Source organism: Tribolium castaneum, chromosome 1 (genome assembly GCF_031307605.1).
Source record: "Tribolium castaneum strain GA2 chromosome 1, icTriCast1.1, whole genome shotgun sequence".
NCBI lineage: Eukaryota > Metazoa > Arthropoda > Insecta > Coleoptera > Tenebrionidae > Tribolium > Tribolium castaneum.
In genome coordinates this window covers 28,873,204-28,893,238 of record NC_087394.1, presented here as the reverse complement: position 1 = coordinate 28,893,238, position 20,035 = coordinate 28,873,204, and the positions used below count along the sequence as shown (strand labels likewise).

Here is a 20,035-nt window from a genome sequence, read left to right as displayed (position 1 = left end):
AATACTTAGAATACCTTGTAGTCTTAGCAGATAGTCGAGTTTTAGTTAAAACACACAATTAATATAGAGTGTGCCAAAAAGTTAAATAATTCATTTTTTTCAAATGGATCACCATGTATTTTTTTCGAGCATTTTTGATAAGCTTTTTAATGGTATGAAATTTGCACAGCAAATTTAAAATATTTTTCATGACTTTTCAAAAAATTATTTTATTACAAGAAATCTGATATAAGTCAAATAGTAATTTATTTTTTGATATATACTAATGGTCACATTAGGAAATACTTTAGCAAAAATTTAAAGGTAGATAGAGAATGGCAAGACAAAGCGATTAAGCAAAATTTATGAGAATAAAAATTGCATAGTTTTTCCAAAAACTGGTTCTGAAATTAAAGTCTCAAATTTTGAGAACCGCTGAACTAGAACTATAAAAATTAGCATAAAGTATAATATTATTGACAAAATAGCACTTCTCTGTTCACTACGATGTTTTGTTATTAAATTTTACGAAAAAAAACTCCTTCATTAATGACCATGTTAGCAACCATTTTGAAAAATTTTCAAAACGCCCATGCGACTCCATCTCTATTTTGTTTTATAAAAAAAATTAACTGCTAATAAACTACCTTAAGTCACACAGTGGGTCTCAACAGGTGGAACATTTCTGAAGTACGCACTTTTTGTCAACATGACAAATTCACATACGAAATATTGCTAAGCCATTCCCTAACACCCCGTATAAAGTTACATTATTTTTTTGCGTACAATCTAATTATGCAAAAATATATAGGGTGTGGACTTAAAGCCGATCTGTCGGATAATAAAAACAGAATGGCAATATTTCAAATAGCAAAAAAGTTATAGCCTGTATGACTTAGAGAGCGAAAATTTGCGATTTTGCTTCTAGATAATCAATTACGCAAAGTACTAATCGATTAGGTATTTAATGTTTAAGCGATTAATCAGTTTGCTGATTGTTTGATTAATTGGTTAATTTGTTTTTTGAGTTTTTTATTACTCCCACATAACTTATGTCACAACACACACATTACTGTTTGGTTTAGTTATGAAAAAAAAAACAAAATTTTTGAGTCGCCTGTCACTCTTCAATTTACTAAATCGTGTTAGGAATTTTATTGAATGAAATATTTTATTAGATTGAGTCTGGGAGCGAGACATCAGGAAATTGATCCAAACCGCAAATTTGTGCGTGGTAATTAACCGAACGGAATAGCAAGAGTAAATATTAAACAATAAAATCATAAATCAAGGTTATCGATTGTACGAAACTTCTCGGACAAACCCGGAAGTTAGGTGCTTGACATAATTAATTCTAGAGGGATGCTTGCAGACAAGTCGTTAAATATCGATTATCCCGGGCTTTATTTTGTAGACATTCGAAGGTAAAAAAGTTTTGGGTTTAAGTAAAATGCGTCGAAATGTAATAAATTATTCATTCGTCGTAAAATTCATGTCGGCGTGATTTTTATTTCCTTTAATTTTGCCAGATACCAGAAGAAAGGAACGAGCTGTATTTGCATTCTCATAACATTCGGAATCGAATTCATTAACCGTGTTATTAAATTAAGAAATCTGCATAGTTCATACTTGTCTAATTTGTTGTAAGCTCATCCTTGTAATTTGTAATTATCGGCTTGAACAATGGGCAAGATCAGGGCAAAATGGATTAGGCTTTGTTGTGAAAATTCTGCAACATGTAATTGAGTAATTACAGCTCTTGTGTTCCAAATTACCGATTTATTTTTGAAGGCTGAGTGTGTGTGCTAATATTAATGTAGTCATGTCAGACAATGCTAACATCAGCATCCCTCGTGGGTAATTAATAATTTCACACTTTTTGTGTGGTGGTTTTAAGGCCATTGTACAGATTGTCGTTACACTGACTGCTTTGATGACGATCTGTGCTTAAACATAATCATTAAAAGGATTTTTTCTTTAATTGTGCTCTACCATACAAGGACACATTAATTTTTATTTATTGTTATTATTTGCTACAATTTATTGATTCTCCCACTTTTCTTTTACATCTCAGCCTTGGGAGTAAAATTGTTCCATTTCCGATCGTGATTCTTTCGAGGGATTTGTTCAAGGTGCCATGATTGTTACCTGACATGAATTATTGTTTCTCTATGAGCAGACTTTTCGAAATTCTTACGATTTATTATGGTAATTATTCATTTTTGCTCATTTCAGCTTAGAATTTACATAAATGTACTGTCCTTGTGTGAAAAGGAACGTAAATTTGCGATATGTGTGTATATGGAAATTGTGCTTATTAGAAAAATGTAATTAACTTGTCGTGTAGCCGCAGAAGTGTACGTGGATTGATTAACTTTGAACGAAGTGACGCTGAAGTCATTGGGGGACAGTGCCGAGTCAGTTAAAAATTTACGGAAACAATGGAGATAAAAATCTACATTAAGTTAGGTGTGGAAACAACATTATACTTTTATTGGTCATTTTGTCTTAATTAAATGGCAGTAAAAAAACAATAAAATTTTTAGTTACGGCGGTTTAAAAATTATGAAATAATAGATAGCCACCACAGAACACAATTCTTATTTTACATTTCGGTTTTATCAATACTTGGATTTCATAATAAATATGAGTATGCTTAATATCCGCAACACGTCATGTAGGTAGCATTCAAGAATTTCCACATTTGCACTTTATTGAAATGTCACTTTAGTTTGATTAAAAAATATAAATTTCAATCAAATTCCACAATCAAACGCACGTAGTCAAGTATACTCGTTCGGCTAAAACATGAATCATTATTTTAGACTTGCACCATTCGTCGAATGAAATAAAGAGGAAAAATTGATTCACAATGTAAAATAATACTCTATGTAATTGAACAATAAAGCTCTTTTTTATAATGATGTTCCAATATCCTTCACGTTATTTTATGCTTTTTCAAGATATACCTACTTGTTATCTTAATAAATATTCTGATATAACCTTAATAAAACTTTTCCAAGTTGTCTACCAATAACTTATCAAATTTACATCTCCAGGAAATTTCGCTGGACGTCGCAGCTTGATAAAAAATTGAAGTAAAATATTTATACCTAAATGTGAAAATATTTCTGTCTTTTATATTTTATTTTTAAAACCTTTGAAAACGAATAAAAGGTGACAAAACTCGGTGAGGAAAACTTGGCAATAACTTTTATGTATTTGTACTATTGTTTTTAAAATAATTATTATGTTGTCAAAATCTTTATATCAATTTATTATTTATTGTTGAATATACAATTTGGAACGTCTCCTTGGGTTATTTTTTAAGGCAAATTGTAACCACAAAACATAAAGTTAATTTATTACAAGCACATATCGTAGAACAGAGAACAATTCTTATACAATTATAACTAATAATAAATTAACTGCAGAATTATAAAATAAATCATTTTAAATTTATTTGTTCTTTTATACTATGAGTATACTAACTCTTTATACTTTCTGTAAAATTGTTTCTATTTTTTTTCAGCGTGAAAAGTGTTGATTCTTTTAAAACAGTAGTTTTTTAATAGCTCCTGTTTTATTAGCATTTTTAGACTAGCTTATGTGCAATTTTTTTAGTTATACTCGATTTAATTATTATTATAATTATTATATTACATTATATATTATCTAATTATTTAACTTTAAATTTGAAGGTTTTTCTACATAATCCAAATATAGTTTTTGTTATATTGGTGGCCAATAAATAATAAATCTAATTTTTTGCAAAATTTTATTCAAAAAAATATAAAAAATCAAGTAACTATCCCATAAATAGTTGCTTTTTTTGTTTATAAAACATAGCATTATTTTTAATATATATATGGTTAATTTGTAAACAAGATGATTTCTACCATACAACTTTACTTGCAAGAGCCTTAGTATCTTGTGAATTAAGACACATTTATTATAAACCAAAATTAGCTAGTACAACTAGTATTTTTTGGAATCAGTGTCTGGTGCCTTAGATATAACCTGCCCCATCTTAAATTTCAGGAAAAAAACGTTGATAAGTGTCATTAATTTTTATTTTACTGATCATTTATGTTAATTCAGGATTAATTAATTAATTGTGAATGTAAATTTCACTGCAACTTACTATCGATTTTTATGAATTGGGTTCAGTAAATAAAATTAATTTCAATTAATTAAAATCTTAAGACAAAGAACCCTAATTAAAAAATTCTACACCTTAGAGCAACCAAAATATTTTACACAATTAATATGTCTGTTGGCAAATAAACAATATTTTTTTTGAACGATTGAGCTCTATTTATTTGTTTACTACGCCTGTTTCCAAGACTACGTGTTGTTTATTGTAACACCATTAAATTTTTATTATGATTACTCCAAACCGCAAGAACTCTTCAAGCTAATCACTCAGGCAAGCTTATTGTGTCATTTATTGTAGACAGGCTGTAGACTTTCAGACGAACTGATCGGTATCGTAAATATTTTTGGGTTACTCTAGTAAGGGTTGCTTATCTTAAACGCCATTACTTATTGCAAAACTTTATGGTGTACAAAGAAAACGTTGCTACAATACTAGTTGCTACATCCAAGACGTCGGTAAGTAAATTAGGCGTCGGTAAGTTATTTCGTCGACGCCTTAGACGTAGCAACCGGTCACCATAACCTGCTGTCTTGACAATTATTATGACATTATTTAATAAATCTTTAAAAAAATGTAAGAATCGTGCAAAAAACGTGATAAGCATCAGACAAGTGTTTTCGATCGGTAAAATCTCCTCAGCGTTCTTGATCCTTAGTATATTATAATTCGAAATAGCTTAGTTTTGAGGATCTAAAGTTTTAATTCGTTTTTTGTAAATCAGACTTTGCAGCTACAGTTTTTTGAACGCCATATTCAATTTCAACTAATTATATGTTATAACAGACGTTCAAATCGACATACATTTATCCTGTATTTTCAAACAAAATAAAATATTCCCTTTTTAAAAATGTTGGTAGTTCAACAAAGAGTGCGTGTTTAATTGTGATGTTATTATTAATGCAGCATTTATTTTTATAAAAAAATTGCCATATGTTCTCGTGTATCTCTGTTAACAGTAGATAGCAGCTAATATATTACAACGACACAAATGTAAACATTGTCTTAGCAAATAACTCAAGTTATCCTCGTCTTCAGGACATAACTTACACAATTTTTTTGTTTAGTTACAAAATATTCCGTGGTTTTTAAGCACAATTCGCAGATCGCTTCAAAACTAACAATAAATTTGAACCAAGCTATCAAGAACAAGCTAATTGCCCGATTGGCCACGCGGCTCTTTGAAATTGGGCGAATTCACCGAAACGCGGGTTAAAGATCAATCACAACAATAACCATTTTGCGAGAAAGTCGGCAGCACCGCCGCTAATCACAAATATTAAACGCTCAGTGGAGGGAAATCCACTGTCCTTAACTTTCGGTATAAAAACATGCAAGTCTTTGACTCAAGCTTTAGTCCAAATCATCGTCGGTTAGGATTTACCTCGCAGGGGGTTAGCCTGACCGAAGCTCCGGTGAAGTGAGTGGTTTGTGTCCAAGTGTCTCAGAATGCCGCCCCAGGAGAAGATGCCCGAGACGGGCTCCAGCCAGGAGTGCGAGAGCCAATTGGAGATGCAATGCAACGGATACACAAACGGCGCTTTCGTCCCCGATAACGTCAAGGAGGAGAAAAAGGACGAAAAGGACGAGAAAGGATTCGAGTTCGATGACTTGCTGCCGCGTATCGGCGAGTTCGGGATGTACCAGAAGATCCTCTTTCTGATGATGATTCCCTTCTCGTTTTTCGTGGCTTGGGTCTATTTTACACAGATCTTTATTACCATTATACCGGAGCAGCATTGGTGCTGGGTCCCTGAACTTGCCAATATGACGGTGGACGAAAGGTGAGACTTTGCCATGCTTGGGCAGGCTAAGGCGACAGAACTGTGTCAGAGTTTTTGTTTACTATTGTGAGCTCGTGTGAGGACGTTGACGGATCATATTTTAATTAAGCAACGAATTGCTTTTGCAAAAACCGGTGTGGTTCAGTTCTGACGAGTAATTAGTGCAAAAGCTGCACTGTTCTCACTTGTGCAATAATTATCATTTTGTTTTAACCAAATTTTATAGAAACATTTATACAGTCACGTTATAAAAAGTTATATTTTTCCATCATAAATGAATTATTCTAACTTGCGAGGAATTTTTTCATCCTTGGATACAAAGTGCGTCTGATGATTCCTTTTGTGGTTTTCCAGATACACAAACACAGTAAAAAACTTATTGTGATTTTACTTCTCGTATTTCCAAGAAAAAATTGATAGGTATGTTTTATTGCCAACAAAATTCTAATTACACTATTACCATAAGTAATCGCCATAAGCTTTAGGAATAATTATTTAAAATCATGAGTACATTCTTGGATATAATAAAATAGTTTACAACGATTTCTACCTGAATTACCAGAGGAAAATTCCAGGTCACCGAATATGTCAAGTATATTTGACTTTCGCACATGAGTGTCTTCTTACGTATGTATATGTTTCGAGAAGTGATATATCTGCTCTCTACCTTTCGTACTTATTTATATTTGTTTATTGAAGAACGTATTTAGCAAGTTTGTAATGGTTTATTTCTAAATTTATTGAACTTTTGTCTATTTTTACCAGTGTCTAATGCCCACAATTTGCTTTATTTATAATTTTTATTGACGTCATGCACCATGTACACATACCGTGAGCATGTGCTAACAAATTTTTCCTGCCTGCTAATAACCACATTCAGGTATTTTATGCGAATAAATTACGTGCCTAATTAATTAATTTTCCAAGTACAAATCGTACTTAACCATGGTTGAATAATAACTAAAATGTTATAAATAAAGGTTCTATCCACCCACAATTCTTGCAAAAAAATGCTCAATACCGTTTAAATAAGTCGCCGCTATGCTCTAGTTACACTAGGAATCGAGGTAAGAATAATTAATAAGGACTATAAACATCCTCTTAACCAGCGATTTATAAAAGTTACGGTAACCACACAGGATATGGTTCAGTCGAGTAGAAAGTTATCACTGTGATAAAGGTCGTTCGAATACGAAAAAATTAAAGTAGGTACTGCGCTATATTGTTGAAAGAAAACGAAAATGTCATGCAAAATTGAGCAACAAAGAGTGGCTTGGTGGTTAAATAAAGTAGAAAGACGTGTGTAACGATTTACTTAAAAAATTGGGCTTTCAAAGGTTAACATTTGAGTTTAAAAAATCAATCGGCTAGAGTGACACACTTATTTTTTACCCAAACTTTATTTTTTGGCTTTCCGACCCTAATTGCTGTACTGGTGCATATAAAAATAATTTCGGCCTCATTGTATACGTGCACGATTTGAAATCGATTATCTCGTATTATGCGAAACGGTGGGATTGCCTTGGCACTTGAACTAAAAATGTGTATAGAGAATTACGCAACTTTCTTTGACGTGAATGCTTTAAACTAAATCAATAGAACACGTTTGTGGCAAATTTGAGCCTTGCTCAAAAACGGTAGCCTAGATTCGCTGCCAAACTTTACGGCTTAAAAAATATTTTCCTTTGACCTACAATTGTTTTAAACAATTTGCAAACAATTCACTCGTACATTTATAAAAAACAAGGAAGTGCTGTACAAGAGTTGTATAATATTTAATGATGAAAGCACAAAAAAGTATAAAACACTTGCGAGTACAAAATTAACTGGCGACCTTACGTTTAATCTTATTTAGACAATCCCATGAACTTGCTTTGTGACCATGAATTTGGTATTGAACAGCAGTAGATGGGATTGTTTTTGTTCTAGACTGGTCATTACGAGTTCCTGTCTATTTTCGTTAAAAACCTCCTTTATTGCCAGATATATTATTAATAAAAGCGAAAAAAGCTTTTAGGAGATGTGGGTTTGTCATGGCAATGGTCAACTCATCTATCAACACAAAAAATCCAATTACAAGTAATAAGTGCTAATAGTACGTTATCCACTAAATAGATAAGTAATTTTACTCGCGTAACTTATGAATGGCTGATGTAATTCATTGACACAACAAAAACTCCCACTTGAAATGAATCAACTTAAACCAACTTCTTTTAGGTCTTTGGTTCTCATCCTTGAAGCTAATTAATTGTTTAGATTGTGTTATTTTTTAGTTCAAGTTTAAAATCTATTACATAAATTAAATGCCAAAAGTGAGTCACCTAAACAAGTTCACACACTATTTGGCTGGTCGTAATCCAGATGGGCTAAAAGACTGTCAAAGAGTTAAGACTTTAATGAAGTGAAAAGAAAGACGTATTCGCTACGTCGTAATTTCAAGTTACGAAGATAAATAAGGGATAAATTAAATTTTACTAGAATAAGCTAAGTCGCAAAAAACTCAACTTTCAAGAATACGAGTTAATTGCTTTTGCCTAGCTTTAACCCAATTAATTTCTAAGCTCTAACGCAGCTAATAATACAACAATCTCAGCAAAGTGTTAATTTGAGATATTGTTCACCAAGTAACTAGAATTTGAAAAGCTACCACCCGTTTTCTGCTGGTATCGTTTAAAATTTTTAACATTACGTAACTGAATCTGGAATAATAGGCTTTACGTGTTTCATATTTTTTATTTTAATGTGCTAGTAATTTGTACGAAGATTTTGCAATACATGTAAACATGTTGGATGATATCGACACTATTTATTACGTTAATAATCATTTGAAACATTGTGATCTTTGCGGTTTGTTTGTACCTTCCGGGATATTGGATAAAAAACGATTAATTTTGTGGTAACGTATTTTCCAACAATTAACTAGCTTCCTGAGGAACAAAATGAACTGGACTTTGTTATAACACAATAGCAGAAACAGAAATTAAACAAATAATGAAAGGAGAACGATTACGACACCTTTACTAAATCACGAGGCTGTTTTAAAGATGTGATGACTATTACCAGCAAATGTACGGTAATGGTATTGCTTACACATAATAGTGTAGTAATGTCAATGCCGACAACTATTATACGATCGGTTGTTGACTTCGTCCGACCGCAGGAATATTTTCCATTTTTCAAAATCACTAAATTGGTCCAAGTGTTGACTTGACACAATTTACTGGGCTTACATTTAAACCAACAATGAAACTCTCACATTATCATTAGTGTAGTAACATTTCAATAATCGCCGCTAATAAAATAATTGCCTTGCTAATTAATTAGTTGTCAATGAGAGACAGCGGCTTGATGTTTATGAGTAACAGTCTTTCAGCTAGAATACACTATTTAATTACAACAAATGCACAGTATCTTTTTATCTGGATAGCCACTGCATTGTTGGGTAATTTATTAATGATGGCGTTTTCCTTGAATTTGAATTCTACAGTAGTCTTAATTCGCAATAGTTACTCAATAAAGCCACAGTTTGATGGTGGTTAAGGTTATCCCGCAAATCATTTCACACTGTCATCGATAAAGCTTTGTGCATCTGCTATCGCACTGACCAGCAGGAATGGCTTTCACGGTCGATAAAGCAAGAATTCTTAGTAACACCATTATCTAATCGCTGTGTTATGCAATCGGGATTTTTTATTGCAGGATAGCTCTGGCCATTCCGCGGGACAGCGACGGCTCGCTGGAAAAATGCCAAATGTACGACGTGAATTTTGAGGAAGTGGTGCGAAATAAAATTCCCGTTAACACATCCTGGCCGACGACTTCCTGCAAAAATGGCTGGGAATATAATTACACTGAAGTTCCCTATTCGTCGATCGCGACAGAGGTGAGGAAATTTTAAACTCCTGCGGGATAAGGATCGAGCTTTGAGCTTTGACTCGCACGCAATAAAGCTTCGCAAGTGCAGAAATAGAATTGTGTATTTTTATATTTAGAGCGCTTTATTTATCTAATCGCGATTTATACACTCGCTGCAGCGATATTTCATCGAAATGACATTGAAATGCCAGTTGATTACACCAGATCTGCAAAAAGTTACATAGTGTGAAAATTTATCGCAACTACGCTTCCTATTCGGGATTTCATTCCATTTCGCGATGTTTTTTTCTTGTTTACGACCATTAGCTACCTGATAATTAGTTTTGAGTAATTGTGTAATTCATATTATTTCCCATTTATGGAGTGATAAAGAGGCGGAATCGCATTGAAATTAACGCAATCAAAAATGTCAATCCGGTTTTGTTTCTGAGAAATTCGTTTCAGTAAATTTTTATTAAACCAAGTGGCAATTACGAGAGTATTTCATCAAAACACAGTGGGGTTGGCGCTCGCAACTGATTTCGATTATTTCTTGTTTTGTGCGGAATATTATGAATTTTGCCATGTTTCATTTTACTGCCGCAATAAATTCAAACCGGTATACTTATGCACATGGATGACTAACCCTCTGTTGTTGGGAAAGTTTCAATTTTGTCGTGTCAATATTTCTATGCAATTTGCCTTGGCTATAAAATTCGAAAGACATTCAGGCATTGTAGACATAAAATGTTTAAGAGCTGAACCGACGTTTTTATTAAAACTTGAATACAAATCCTGGAAATAATTTTTTAATATTTTTTCTCTTAAACAGTGACGGCGCCAGCAAATTTTATCGAGTGGGCGGAATCCCGCAAAATTTTTTTAAGGATGAACGAAGTGAAATAAAAACTGTCATAAAAACATTTTTTTTAAATTTTTTATTTATTGTTTCCAAAAACTCATATTTTGTAAAATACATTATTTCCTACTATGTAGAGGCTACTGACTGTTGTTTTAGGCTACTTTTATATGACTGCTAAGCAATCATAAAATTTTTGGTTGTTGACTGTTGTCGTGTTGTTTGAATCTACCAATTGTTCCTGAAGCTCTTTTACAGTTTTTATAACCTTCAGCAACAAAACTTTTGAATCTATCTTTGCAAAGAAATGGCCTTTTTGTTATCACCACTGCTGGTAAATTTGTAACTTTGAATACTAGTTGCTGCTAAGTGCTGCTTGCTAAATTCTCAGCTAGGTGTTTTATTTGCCTTTTTAGTTTGTTTTACTTTAAAAAAAATTACTGATAGTAAGTTTGGCACTCTTATTAATTTAAATGATCCATAAAAACCAAAAATATCTATTTTGACCTTTTTAATGTAATCAGACTGTAATAAGGGGAATTATTTTTTTTTGCAAATATAAACAGGGAGGGCAGTCACTTGGGCAAGGAGTATTTTGGTTGGGCGTTTGGACGACAAATTTTTATTTCAATTTTTCTGGCGTTATGTTGTGCTTTTATTATACAATGTGTTTTTAAATAATTCTCATCTAGTTAACTTTGAAATTGTTTACATGTAAAAAAATTGTGCCGCTCTGCTTAATTGAATACTCTATCAATAAATGTCACATCTGTCAGTTGAGAAATTCATTTAATTTTTTTTTTAAATTTCGTTAAAATGCAACTAAATTGTTACACCGGGCAAGAAAACACTTTTATTAACGAAGCTTATTTTTGAATTGGAGACTTAATAAATGTAGAATGGTAATATTCGATGTCTAAATGTCTTTCATTAGTTATATGAAGCGGCATTTATCATTAAAAATCATTAAAAAACACATCGTACTTTTAAGGCGAATTTTTACCGGCGTGTCTCGAAATTGAAGAATTCAGGAAAGTATTTTGGTTGGGCGTTTGAACGAGAAATTTTTATTTTAATTTTTCTGGCGTTATGTTGTGCTTTTATTATAAAATGTGTTTTTGAATAATTCTCATCTAGTTAGCTTTGAAATTGGTTTACATGTAAAAAAATTTGTGCCGCTCTGCTTAATTGAATACTCTATCAGTAAATGTCACATCTATCAGTTGAGAAATTTATTTATTTTTTTTTGAAAATTTTGTTAAAATGCAACTAAATTGTTACACCGGGCAAGAAAACACTTTTATTAACGAAGATTATTTTTGAATTGGAGACTTAATAAATGTAGAATGTCTAAATGCCTGTCATTAGTTATATGAAGCGGCATTTATCATTAAAAATTATTAAAAACACATCGTACTTTTAAAGCGAATTTTTACTGGCGTGTCTCGAAATTGAAGAATTCAGGAAAGCGCACGAATTTATTTTCACACATTCATTAAGAGAGCCACTAAAGCATGAAATTATAATTTCGGTCTAGCCATTTCTTCTCATAAACATCTAACATGGCTTTATGCACAACATGCTGGCACCTGAAAAATAATAGCGTCTCCTGAGAGGGTGAATTTTTCATTAAAATATATTTCTCGGTTTTGGTTGTTTATTGTTAAAACTAATTTTGCAGCAAAACTGGGTTTGCGAAAACTCGGCTTTGCCCCACACCGCTCAGTCAATTTTTTTCTGTGGAGCCATCCTTGGCGGCTTGGTCTTCGGCTGGATTGCTGACCGATTCGGCCGAATCCCTGCTCTTGTGGGGACAAACCTCGTGGGTTTCGTCGGAGGAATCGCTACAGCTTTCTGTAGCGCGTTCTGGACGTTCTGCCTCTGCAGGTTCTTGGTCGGGATGGCTTTCGACAACTGCTTCACAATGATGTACATTCTGGGTAAGTCAGTAGGGTTTCTGTTAATTGCTGCTTAGAGCAGCAATTAATCGAAAAAGTCCTAATTAGATTAGCTCCGAAAAAAATCCGCTCGAACCATTAGCCATAAAATTGGCCATTGTAATCAGAATCATTCATGGGAATTACATGGTCAGTGGCCAGACTTGAAACCGCAAGTTTTGCTCAAATTTTCAAAATTCGTACGTTTGTCAACTGTAGCGCGGCGAATTGTGCTCGAGATTCTAATTAATTAGTCCTGGTTCCGACCTGATTAAGGAAATTAAAAGCCAGAGGTAATTACCTGGTGAACATATGACAAACGCCTTGGAAGGATTAAATTAATTGCAAGGGCCCTTAACTCCACGGATTAAAGGCCATTTTTAATTGGGAAAGGACGCCTTTTGCCCACCAGAAATTTCACGAGATGAATCAGCGTAAGGATATGTCATTTTTCAAATTAATTATACAGTCAATTAAGCGGAAGGATAGAAAGTAGTGATTAAGTGAATGTAAACAGAATTAAGGGAGCTTGTGCCTTGGCAGAGATTGTTAGGGACTTATTGTGTTCGACAATCGATAAGAAAATGTGACTTGCTCAATGTCATAACGATTTTGCAAGCGAATTTCACGAAAAATTTAATTTTGCAGTTAAACACGGAAGTTGACTTAGAATTACTTTGGCCTTCTACACGTTTACCAAATTTATGTAAAATTTACAAACTCTAGTACTAGTCACTTGAAAAAAATACTTGTTTATGTTTGTGGCGCTACATTGGGTGATTGATTTTAGAAGAAGCTAATTTTAAATTATAATCAATAGGCATATGCATGTAAATATTTAATTAATCCGAATAAACATTTCCATTAATGAACTGTTATTTAAAAAAAGTTTTGGCCTTGACACAGATTGGCATAACAAGTAATAAAACAATGAGTTCTTCAGTTAATGAGTTAGAATTACGTTCTTTGTTTTTTTGGTCCAATTTTTTGTGAAGATTTTAACAAAAATGATTTTTTCACTGCACAATAAGAATTAATTTGCGTTTAACCCGCCTTTTTAATCCACCCCCTCGTTAGCGCAAATGTGCGAACACGCTTACAAATTGCGCCAAGTTGCGCTTAAATGCCTGAAAATCCTTGAATAATTTAACGGTAATAAATCTTCGCACATGCAGGTCGCATTAAAAATCCTTCATATTGCCGGGAATGTGGATTGATTGATAAGAAACTACCGCAATTAATTATAATTATCATTTTTAAATCAACTAATTATCTCTGTTTATCTCCAGTATTGGAGTACGTGGGCCCGAAATGGAGGACCTTCGTGGCCAACATGTCCATTGCAATTTTCTTCACGTTTGCAGCTTCGATTTTGCCTTGGATTGCTTATTATTTAGCCGATTGGAAAATGCTGTGTTACGTCACTTCGGCCCCTCTGGTACTCGCCATTGTCACGCCCTGGCTGGTACCGGAATCCGCAAGGTAATTTTTCATCCGATTTTTTCATTATTTTTAAAAAGTTTGATTGTAATCAACCGAAATTTGCATGCTGGAAACGTGCACTTACAAACTTCATGGTGCATTAACAACAGTGATGAAACTTAATACCTACAATATTACCATACATTTATTTAAATTGTAGGTAAATATTACAAACCATTTGGAAATGGAATAAAAAATTCACTGTTTTTATGGTTTTTATTGTGTTTTTGGATTATTCGAATTATTTAAATGGGTTTTTATCGTTACCCTTATACCTAAATATAGTCATTTTTGACATATTTGATTTTTTTGGATTTTTTACTCCAAAAGTCAGAGCTATTTTTATTCTAGATTTTTCTCGTATTTGGGTCATAAAGAACAAAGCCTATATCTTTCATTTTGTGTGTTCAAAAATGGAAAAAGTTAAACTTCAAAATTTTAAGTTTATGATTAGAGAACTTCAAGGACCCAAATTCGAATTTTCCAAATAAAATATGGGAAATAAAATTTGAGGTATTTCATATGAAAAAATTTAATTATGGGTATTTGAAGTTCTGCAAACAACTTTAATAAAAACTTAGAGTTTACTAACTTTTTTTGGCTTTCGAAAGCACTAAAGAAAAGCCTTGAACTTTTTTTTAATGCTCAAACGATTTCAAAATCTTAAAAAATGACAGAGTTTTATGAAGTTGAAGGTACAAATTCAAAAATTTTCATTTTCTAAAAACCCCAAAGGGCTGAATTTACGTATAAGGAAAGCAGTCAAGAACTTTCTTAGAAAAACTTGAGCAATCCAAAAACGGAGTAAAAACATAGCTGGTTTCATATGATGTCATATGATTTAATTATTAATTTAATAATTTATATATTAATATTTATTTATATATTAATAATTTAATAATTGTTATACTCTTAATTGTAATAAAGCACCCAGACTAGATGGATTTCTACCGTTGTTTTTCAAGCACTGTGTCAGAAGTCTTGCAAAATATTTAAGCAATTTTTTTTTATATATAAATCAGGTCACAAGCACAACATTAAAAACTACAGATCCATTAGTCTTTTGTCTATATCTTTGACAAAATTGTTTTTAAGCAATTATCCTTTGTCTTTCAAAATACATTAGATTCAAACTAAACAAATTAAAAATTTTACTCTTCATAGAATTTCTATATACTTTCTTCAGAGACTTTTTTATATAAACTAACGAATCTCGATATTTTAAGTAAGTTTCAATTCAATTTTTCCAGGATAGACATCAGGCAACATGAACTCTTCTTTGTTTACTAAATATAGGCATAAGTATTTCTTTAAACAGCCTATTTGTGGAATAAAATTATCAAATAATTATATAAAGCACTTATGTTTTACTGGTGTCTCATTTAATTTTTTTAAATGTATATTAAAAAAATGTGATGATTTCGATTTCTTTATTTATACAGACTAGTACTGCAAAATGCCTTTGACGTCTAATAAATTATTATTATAGCTTTCTATTCAAAATAAGAAAATTTAACATAACTCATTACAGGCTGTGTACATAATTTCAGATAAATACATGTTTTAGAACTCCTAATACAGTGCGTTCAATAAGTCTTTAGATCAACTCTTGCTGCGAAATTTTGAACGTATGTTGATTTCTTACGATTAGTACATACGAAAATACTTGCGTTGGAGAAAATCGCAAGTAGCTCATTTGACATTTGAACAGAATAATCTATCAAAGACAATAAAAATATCTGAATCAAAATTCCACAGCAAGAGTTGATGTAAAGACTTTTTAACAGAACAGTCGGTGTAAGTGCATTTCGGAATCTTGTTATTTCTCACCGAATATTTATGTTTTTGCTGTGTCATTCCACAACAAATAAAAACTAAACCACCAATTAATATTTTTATTAATTACAGAAACACAAAATTGAATACAACATAAATCATTGATTATTTAATTGAAGTTTAACAAATTTTGTAAAAAAACACGTTTTGTTAATACAATTTGCTCCAATTTTTAGAGATTGCGTGTTTTTGACTGTTGAGTACCTTGAATGTTCGAAAAAAGTTTACATTTCCTGACCAACCTGTGTATAATTTAAATTCTAGATTGGTAATTAGGAAAGGACAGACCTGCGTCTTGTTCTAATTCCATTGCAACATTGTTGTTTTTAATTTGAATTTTTAAGTTATCACAGCACCAAATAGAGAAACAATTAAAATCAATAAAATACTTCATTGAATAACATCCTGTTAATTGCCCGCATTAGTTCATTGACAAATTTGAAATTAAATCAGACCTACTTTCCTTAAAAGCACAAATAACACTATTTCAGGTGGCTAGTGTCTCAAGGCAAATTTGACAAAGCCATCGGCATCCTACGGAAATTCCAAAGAATCAATAAAACCAAAGTCGAGGAAGAAACATACAACAAATTCAAAGTAAGTTCAGGCAATGCATAAATTCGCGACTAAGAAAAAAATCACTAGGCCAGCTGTTTGAAAACCCAAAAAGAGGAGGAAATGGACAAGGCCTACACAGTCCTGGACTTGTTCAAAACGCCCCGTTTGCGCAAAATCACTCTTTTGTTGATCGTCATGTGGATGGCCATTTCCTTGGTGTTTGACGGCCATGTGCGGAACGTGGGCTCGCTGGGTTTGGACATTTTCCTGACTTTTACCATCGCAAGCGCCACGGAATTCCCAGCTGACACCTTCCTGACTCTGGTGCTGGACGTCTGGGGCCGGCGATGGTTGGCTTGTGGGTCCATGGTCCTGAGCGGAATCTTCAGTCTTCTTGCCACGACAGTGCCCTATGGAGTCCCTTCAGCCGCGCTGGCCATCATGGGCCGATTTGCAGTTAACATTTCCTACAACATTGGGCTCCAATACGCCGCTGAGCTGCTGCCCACCGTTGTGAGGGCCCAAGGAGTGGCCCTGATCCACATAATGGGCTACGTTGCGAGCATTCTGGCGCCGTTTGTTGTCTACTTGGCGAACATTTCGGTCGACTTGCCTCTTTTGATTTTGGGGGTTTTGGGCATTGTCGGGGGAATCTTGGCGCTCTTTCTGCCGGAAACTTTGGACCAAGAGTTACCACAAACACTGCAGGATGGGGAAAACTTCGGGATGGGGCAGAAGATTTGGGACTTCCCGTGTGCTAAAAAGTGGGTTTTGTTATTTAGGGTTAGTGGGTGACTGAAAATTTGTTTCAGGAGTGTTGACGATGATAAAGGGGGAGAGTTTAGGAGGTCGTCTTCGAGGAGGTCATCATTGCGAGCGTCTTTCAGGGGGGAGATTAGATCGAGTATGATCAACAGGTCCTCGATTCGTTCACGAAAATCCATTTGTATTCCCGAAAACCAAATCGCTTGAAATTGATGATTCAGTATTTTCTGCGTGATAAGCATACGTGGTGTGCGTACAATTGTAGATGGTTGACCATCTGTTTGTCTGTGGTATTACTTTTAGAACGTACTGTATATAATCCATGTAGATAGTTGTATTTTAATTGTTTTTGTATAAAAATACTATTTTAAATTACAGCTAGTGTGTTTTAAAGTGCCTTTATCTCAATGATTTGAATTTTATTTTTAAAACATAAGATACGATTTTTTATGTTTGTAAGTTGGAATGTAATCCTAAAGTTCCTAATAAAATATTTATCGAAAACTTTACTCTCTTGTTTCCTTTACTGACGATTGAAATAAAGAAAAAAAAATGTTTTTTTATTCAAGTAAAAAAGTTAGTATACTGTTCTTCTTTTACGGTGAAACTAAGGGAGTTAACGAAAAATGTCTGTTATTTTTAAAACCTCTGTAAAAAAACTCTGCTAGATGGCATAGATTTTAAGGTATATTCGAAAAAAAATCAGTTTTAGTTTTTGGTTATTTTAATTGTTTTGCGTAAAATATTATTTTAAATTACTAAAGTGTTGTTCTCAAGTGATTTTTATTTAAATTTTATTTTTAACACATATACAATTTTATGTGTTTGTAAGTTGGAATGTAATTCTAAAGTCCCTAATAAAATATTTATCGAAAATTTTACTCTCTTGTTTCTTTAACTGACGATTGAAATAAAGAAAAAAATAATGTTTAAGAGTCACTGTACTGAAAAAAAAGTTAGTATACTATTCTCCTATTACGGTTGGAATTTCCACTACTCAAAAGCCAATTACGGTGAAACTAAGGGAGCTAACAACAAATGTCTGTTATTTTTAAAGCCTTCGTAAAAAACTCTACAAGATGGCATAGATTTTAAGGTATATGCAGAAAAAAATACAATTTTTAAATTCTGATTACAGTAAAACTAACAGAGCTATGCGAAAAAGTTTTAAAGAACACATACTTGTAATAATCTATGAAACAATGGTTTTCAATCGATTTTTTAAGAAATCGGCGGGTGTTTTTAGTTTTTGTTTATTTTAATTGTTTTACCTAAAAATATTATTTTAAATTACTAAAGTGTTGTCCTAAAGTGATTTTGATCTAAATTATTTTTTTATACATATACTTAAGATAAAATTTTATATGTTTGTAAGTTGGAATGTAATCCTAAAGTCCCTAAAAAAATATTTATAAAATATTTTACTCTCTTGTTTCCTTTACTGACGATTGAAATAAGAAAAAAAATTTTAAGAGTCATTTTATTTAAGTAAAAAGTTGGTATACTATTCTACTTTTACGGTTGGAATTTTCACTTCCTAAGAGCCAATTCTGGCGAAACTGTTGGAGCTAACGAAGAATGTCAGACACTACTGGAAACGGCAAAAAAAACTCTAAAAAGTGACATAGATTTCAAGGCAATATTCGAAAACAAATTGCAATTTTTAAACTCTGATTACGGTAAAACTAAAAAAAAACTAGGAAAAAAGTCTTAAAAAAACACATAAAATTGTATGAAATAGAATGGTTTTCAATCGATTTTAAGATACTTTCAAAATTAGCGAAAGTTTACTGCTTTTGTTTATTTTAATTGTTTTTGCGTAAAAATATTATTTTTTTCTTGGTAACATTTTAAGTCTTCTTTTTAATACTTGAATCCTAAAATATAAATACTATTTTAAACACGTTTCCGATAGCAACGTGTTTTTACTCTTTTAAAACACGCTCATCCACAGCAACGTGTTTTAAATTAAAATGTTCTAACAAAAAAATTTCAAAAACAAATACGCTTGTTGCATAACGACAGCCCTCGAAATTTAAGCTTTGTGTTTTCGCACTTGTATTATTAATAACTATAAATTACGGCAATAGTGTTGTCTTAAAGTGTCTTTAGATTTTTGATTTAAATTTTATTTTTAAAACATAAGATACAATTTTTTGTTTATATGTTGAAAAATAATCCTAAACTTTCTAATAAAATATTTATCAAAAATTTTACTTTCTTGTTTCCTTTACTGACGATGAAAATAAGGAAAAAAAAGATGTTTTAAGAGGTTTGATTTAAGTAAAAAAGTTGGCATATTACTGTTGGAATTTTCACTTCTTAAGAACCAATTACGACACAACAATTAGAGCTAACGAAAAATTTCCGACACTACTTAAACCGGTGTAAAAATTTTGTTGTCTAAATTGCCTTTATCATTTTGATTTGAATTTTATCTTAAATTCAAATCATAAGGTACAATTTTTATGTTTGTAAGTTGGAATGTGAACCTAAAGTTCCTAATAAAATATTTATCAAAAATATTATTTATTTATTTCTTTTACTGACAAATAAAATATACAAAAAAAGTTTTAAGTCACTTTATTCACGTAAAAAAGCGTTAACACTATTACCATACCTAAGTATAGTGATTACAGTGGCGTGGAGCAATTAAGCTCTGCTAACTAATGTAACCTTATCAATGCATCAATACCCATTATTCCAATAACGCATGAATGAAACATTTGCAATGAAGGTAAAATTAATTTAATATTAGCCGCGTAGTAACCCAATCAAATTTTAAATTTAGATGCATTTGATTTCCACTTCAAAATATTAAAAA

General features: G+C 32.2%; 1 protein-coding gene across 1 annotated transcript; it reads left to right on the top strand.

The window, feature by feature from the left end:
• The first annotated feature begins 5,476 nt into the window (after nucleotides 1-5,476).
• LOC655668 (uncharacterized protein) lies at nucleotides 5,477-17,720 on the top strand. Its single transcript, XM_962230.4, has 7 exons — nucleotides 5,477-5,919; nucleotides 9,619-9,802; nucleotides 12,315-12,573; nucleotides 13,860-14,052; nucleotides 16,380-16,485; nucleotides 16,534-17,210; nucleotides 17,259-17,720. Exons 1-7 carry the CDS (start codon nucleotides 5,585-5,587, stop codon nucleotides 17,416-17,418), a joined length of 1,914 nt encoding a protein of 637 aa, XP_967323.2. The 5' UTR covers nucleotides 5,477-5,584; the 3' UTR covers nucleotides 17,419-17,720.
• Nucleotides 17,721-20,035: the final 2,315 nt, after the last annotated feature.